Here is a 6,000-nt window from a genome sequence, read left to right as displayed (position 1 = left end):
TTGTGGGTTGAGAGTGCGCGATATGACCGTTTCACATACGTAAACACACTCCCGACACGAGTCTGCACTCCTGTTTTAAACAGTGAGGGAGGTCAGGGTGGTGATTGTAGATACAGGACGAGAGGAGCACCAGAGAAATCAAAAAATCACACTGGGAACTGTGGTGAGGAAGAGTTAAAAGCTCATCTATCTTCTCTTTTTTTTTTCTTGTTTTGTTTTGTCTTTTGTTTTCGTTGTCTTGTCCGACTGTCCAGGTATTTTAGTTTCCATCCCCTCCCACACAAGTCATTTTTTTCATTTTCTTTTTTTTTTTTCTTTCTTTTTCTTATTTTATTATCATCTTCGTTACTGTTTTGTATTTTTTTTCCCCTGTTTGCAATAATATCAGCTTAAGGGAAAAAAAACAAAGAAAAAAATAATTATTTACAGTGCTGTTGAAATAATGAAAACAGACGTGGTGAATCTACTGTAAAGTAAGTCGCACAAAAACACAGGAGAAGAAACAAAACATAAGAAAACAAAACAAAAAAAACATCAACAACGAAAAAAAAAAAGAAACAAAGACAAAAAAAACAAACAGTTAAGAAACCAGCGGCGCTCCCAGTATGGGAGCAGTGGGCAGACATGGCTGATGATGAGGAGGAAGAGGCGAGGGAAGAGCGGAGCCGCCTTCGTTAAGTCGGGATGATCCCGTCGCTCCGAAGGCCTCGCTTCAGCTCCAGATCCTCCAGCTTCTTCCACAGCTCCTCTCGCTCCTTCTCCTTCTTCTTCTCACTGACACACAAACAGATATATATATTGTAGGTTTTCAGTTTATAAACAAATGGAGGCCACACTTCTTTGTGTTGCCATTGAGTATCAACCAGTTGGCTAAGACCTTGATAAAGTAGGTGACCGTAACACTGGGCTCATCCCGAGAGACAATGGCCCTCATTTATCAACCGTTCATACATTCAAATCTGAGCGTACGACGTGCGTGCAACCATAATCACGCAAACTTTGGTATTTATCAATTCTGACGTGAGCGTACACTACTATCAGATCTCACATCAGGTCTGAGCTCGTGTACGCAAACCTGAATGTGTAGATTTGTGCTGCAGCACAGCAAAAAGTGTTGAGTCTGAAAATAAGACGTACAATTTTTACAGAAATGATTACTTTTTACGATACTATATAATGCTAATAAAAAACTTTTTTTTTTAATTAAAGAAGAAAATTTGAGTACCCTAGCTTTAAACATGCCTCAGCTGTCATTTAAGCATAAGCAGAGAAACATTCAGAACAGATCTAAAGAGATTATTAAAACTAATTATACAAAATAAAATGAATTTTAAAAAGCCCACGTTATTACGGATACCACGTTTTTGGTGTTCCTTCCACGGAATACTGTAGAACCCCGCTAATAAACTCTGCTTCCAAAAAGAAGGGCATAGGTTCACCCAGTGTACAGACACAGACGGGACGCGCTTCTATGCTCCGTCTTGGAGAAAAAGGTCCTATTTCCTCTGTACAGCACATCACTGGGGGCTGTACGGAGGAAACAGAACCTCATTCATGCTTTTAAATGTAAAGTGTACCTTAAACCTTTACCAAAGCGCTGCAGTAATCGCTAATGTGATTAATTATAGAGTAAATTGGCTGAAAGCATAATAAACACAGACGAGACAACATTTTGTCATTTTTAAGGCTTTTTAATGTTTCGATCATAATTGTTTTTTTATGTGATATTTATTGCCTAAAGTCTTCAGACTGAGGCTGATATAAACATCATATCCGTGTGTGTCTCCAGGATGTGTTTGAAGTAGTTTGCTGCGCACACAGGTGGGCAGACTTAAAATGCTCGGTAGCTGATCCTCTTCCACACAGCATTTAAATGCACTTTGTTATTTCCAGTTTTCACACTGTCAAAAAGCACATCTTAGTTTTGCTCCACCTCAGATGTGAGGGTGGCGATTTCCATCTTGGAAAAGTTTATTTTTTTGTTTTATCTCAGTGGGCGGGGCCTCCAAAAGAAGAGGGCGTAAGAAGTTAATGACAATAAAATTAGCCGTCGCATTTATCAACATCCGATCATTTGTACGCTGGGATTGGTCAGACACAAATGTTTCATGAATCACACGTTGGTCCTGTCGTACGACCAAATGTGCACTCACATTTGCACCCCTTTTCACGCAACGTTGATAAATGAGGGCCAATGTGTGTGATGTGCAGCAAAACGAGGGAAAAAAAACGCCAAAAAAGACAACAGAAAAAAAAAACAATAACAAAAAGATCATAGTGGTTTCTACTTGTATTCCTAAGTAAATGATGTATGTGAAGACAGTGTAAGAAACTTGTTATTTTAAGCTTCAGTGATTCATGCTGAGCTTTTACAACCTCCAGACTGATAAATGGTTACCAGCAATGCTCAGCACTACAGTTATGTGTGTGTAGGTTTTATATCATTGTTGTTATGATATGTCATGTCACATTATGTGTGTCTGCTCACCGCTGACGGTCTGACTTGTAGCTGGCCGTGAGCTCATCGAATAAGGTACTGTTCATCTCCATGAAGGCCTTGAGGACGTTGTAAACCAGCGCCACAATCGCCCTGGCAAGAAGTAGAGCACACACACATGCACACATCAGAGAGGTCAGCAGCGTAGGAAGTGGGTTACTGTGGGCGGAGCCACTCACGGGTTCCAGTGCTCTTTGGAGATCCTGTAGAGGCTGGAGAACATGATGGGCAGGATGACGCTGGAGTTCTCCTCAATCAGGCTCATGATGTACTCGTTGTTCCAGTAATACAGAGCTCGCTCCGCAACCTGCACACACACACACACACGTTACAAACACAGGAGCATGCTCACGGTTTAACGTGTGTGGAAGAGCTCAGACACACACAGACCTGGAAGTGAGGGCTTGAGACACATCTGGAGATCTGTTTGAAGAGCGGCTCCTGGATCTTCACAAACTGTGTGGGTTCAATGACGTCCAGGATCTCCTCCAGCTCTCCGAGGTACATCACCTGTAAGGACGCACAATTAATTAATTTTTTTTTTTTTTTTAAATGTAATTTGACTGTTTTTGATATTGGTACTTGAATTACAGTTAATACCATTTAGTTGTTCTCACAAGTTTAAAAAAATAAAATAAAAATTGTATCTCATACCATTTTGTACTGTACTACTTGTAATTATTGATATCCCGATATATCGCAATGTATCTCTTATTGTTTGGTATTGGGATATATTTTGGATTTGGAAAATGTTGTCGACAAGGGGGCAATTCGCTTTGCAGCAGAGGTCTATGCAGGCAATACATTCATAAAAATAGCACAATGACATAAATACATACATATAAAAGAAAACGACCAGGGATATCATCATGATAGACATGAGTGGGATAAGGAACACAAAGGCCAGCAGTACATCCTAAAAGTGTACAGGCAACAGTGCCTTCAGCTTATTTAAAAACCCAACAGCTGATGGGACAAATGACCTCAGATATCTGTTAGATTTAGACCTCCTAGCATAAGTGAACCTCCATCCTGTCGGCAGAAGTCTAAACTCTGCATGCAGGGGGTGCTGAGGGTCTTTCAAGATGGCCGTTGCCTTCTGAGTGGCTCTTCATCATTCAGGTCAAAGCAAACAATCTTTCGGCAAAGTTGAACAATATTACCATGCCTGTTTTTGTTACTGATGCTGAAGTTACTGAACCAACAGATCATTGCAAATGTCAAAATGAACTCAATAAAAGATGAATAAAACATTCTCAGAAGAGATTTATCAACATTAAAACTCCTCAGCCACTGATTGCTCTTTTTTGCAAATGGCGCAAGTGTCCGCATCAAATGTCAGTTTTCGTCTAGGACGGTACTCAAATATTTATACTGACTCACTGTCTCTACACCTGAGCCGTTAATAAACGTAGGAGTCATATCGTATTGTGACATGCAAAACGTGAATCGTATCGTCAGGTTCGTGGCATTAAACACCCCTAATTCACACACCTGTAACATCACAGATACAAACAAAAAAACACAGAACACAGCAAACCAGGGACATGAGAGACAGATGAATACAAGGACGACCGACAGACGTCTTGATAACAACGGTCACGTGAGGATGACAGACAGACGTGTGGAAGCCACAGAGACAGACAGGTCAAAGATAGACATGTGGAAGACAGACAGACAGACAGACACACACACACACACAAAGCACAAAGATGAAAAGGTAGTTAAAGACAGACATGTGGACCACAAACGACTACCATTCACATGTCTGTCAAACACATGCTTGAAAGACAGAAAGTCCACAGACAGACAGACAGACAGACCCTCACCTCTTTTTGACTGCAGGTTTTTGGCCAGAACTTCAGTAACCCTCTAATGACCTAAGGAGGAACATGACTCAATGTTATTCTTATTATTATTATTAGGATTTCACTGACAGACAGACTGACTGGTACTTACCGGTTCTGTTAATGTGGGGTCTTTCTCTAGGAACTGTACAATGCAATACGCCAACTGTAGAGAAAGAACAGAGTTACACAGAGGGACAGCGAGGAGCATGAAAGCAGTTTAAATTTAATTTGGGCTTTAAACCTTAATTGGTATATCTTGTTCTACATATAAATTTGTCCTCTGCAATTTAACCCATCCCTGGGGGGAAAGAAAGGACAAACCTGTGCGTGGAAGAGCGACAGACTCCTGACGGTGTGGAGAGGAATCAACACTTTGACCAGAAACTGTTTGTGCTCAGCTTTAAGCGGCAGAGCAAAACCATTGATTATACTGGAGGACAAAAAGAACACAAACGCACAATGAACACATTAAAGGGACTTGTGAGGGGATTAATCATGCACGCACTCAGACGATCAGGTGAAATATTCTGGGACCATTATTTTGAAAATACCCAAAGTGTCAGGCACCTTGTAAAACAAAACCATGTCTGAATGATTTATAATAAATATATATTTGTCAGGTAATCTGTCCAAACACACAGCATTTATCCAATCAAAATAGTGACACGTCCATGAATTTGTCCATCAAGGCACTTTCCTTCATTTCTGACTCTAAACTCATTTTCTGATGTTCCTCCTCCTGCTTAGTGTGTGTGTGTGTGTGTGTGTGTGTGTGTGTGTGTGTGTGTGTGTGTGTGTGTGTGTGTTCACATACCTTCCCAGGATCTCCAGCAACTCAGCCACCCCATTGAAGTGCTCCGTCTCATAAACAAAACTGTTACAGAGAAAGCAAGACGAAGGGGAAAAGGTCAGACTGACAAAACGCTCACACAAAAAAGGAAACTTGTGTGTGCGACCTATGGCTGCTGGTTATAGGTCGTTACAATCAGTTCACTTTGTGCAACATTAGAATAAACAACATTTACTCTAAGATATGAACATTTACACATGTAGCACAAATGCTAATTTCCACAAAGATATTAAACAATTTGGTCGGCAATAAAATTCATTGTCCTGGCTGTCAGTTATATGTAAGTATATCTACAAGTGAAAAACGTAAGTAATTAGTTGTTTAACTTAACGTTTAAACAAAAATAGAGATATTGTCTTTCATATGACAGCTTACATTTAAGTCGTGTTTTATTCCCAACATCAAAACTGTTAATTCACTTCCTGAAACAAGTTTGAAGGTGCTTTGGTTCAGCCGGTGACCAACTTCTGACAGTGTGGCTCACATTAACAATAAATACATTAAGGAGTCCAGCACTGTTCAGAGCTGTGGTTCAGTCTGTGTGAAAAACAATTCCCCTGACCATGTGACCACTGTGTGCAGATACAGATAACCCTAACCCTTTTTACAGCAACTAAAGAAATGGTCAGTCAGCAGTTAACAGTCACCAGTTGAGCCGAAGCAGCTTCCCAGCTTGCAAACCGACCAAAGATCAGGTTCATTATCAGTATTTTCCACTTATTTACAATTTAGATGAGTGCATACCTGTGTGAATGTGAGGTATGTAATAAAAAAAGACACCTTAGGGCATTTGGAGGGACAAT

The 6,000-nt window shown here is 40.4% G+C and overlaps 1 protein-coding gene across 7 annotated transcripts in view; it reads right to left on the bottom strand.

Moving 5' to 3' along the window:
- Positions 1-201: 201 nt before the first annotated feature.
- Positions 202-6,000, bottom strand: part of ppp2r5eb (protein phosphatase 2, regulatory subunit B', epsilon isoform b) — a 37,903-nt gene continuing 32,104 nt past the window's right edge. For all 7 annotated transcript variants that reach the window (XM_028437712.1, XM_028437713.1, XM_028437715.1 and 4 more), the window contains 8 exons: positions 5,162-5,221; positions 4,669-4,777; positions 4,457-4,510; positions 4,327-4,377; positions 2,888-3,007; positions 2,677-2,804; positions 2,489-2,590; positions 202-774 (listed from right to left, as the gene is read on the bottom strand). In XM_028437712.1, the coding sequence (XP_028293513.1) occupies positions 675-774; positions 2,489-2,590; positions 2,677-2,804; positions 2,888-3,007; positions 4,327-4,377; positions 4,457-4,510; positions 4,669-4,777; positions 5,162-5,221 (724 nt within the window). In that variant the 3' untranslated portion in view covers positions 202-674. The remainder of the gene's footprint in view (positions 775-2,488; positions 2,591-2,676; positions 2,805-2,887; positions 3,008-4,326; positions 4,378-4,456; positions 4,511-4,668; positions 4,778-5,161; positions 5,222-6,000) is intronic.

The sequence above is a fragment of the Gouania willdenowi genome, chromosome 22 (assembly GCF_900634775.1).
Source record: "Gouania willdenowi chromosome 22, fGouWil2.1, whole genome shotgun sequence".
In the NCBI taxonomy this organism is placed as follows: Eukaryota; Metazoa; Chordata; class Actinopteri; order Blenniiformes; family Gobiesocidae; genus Gouania; species Gouania willdenowi.
The sequence above is the reverse complement of the archived record's forward strand: the minus strand, read 5'-3'. Positions and strand labels throughout refer to the sequence as shown.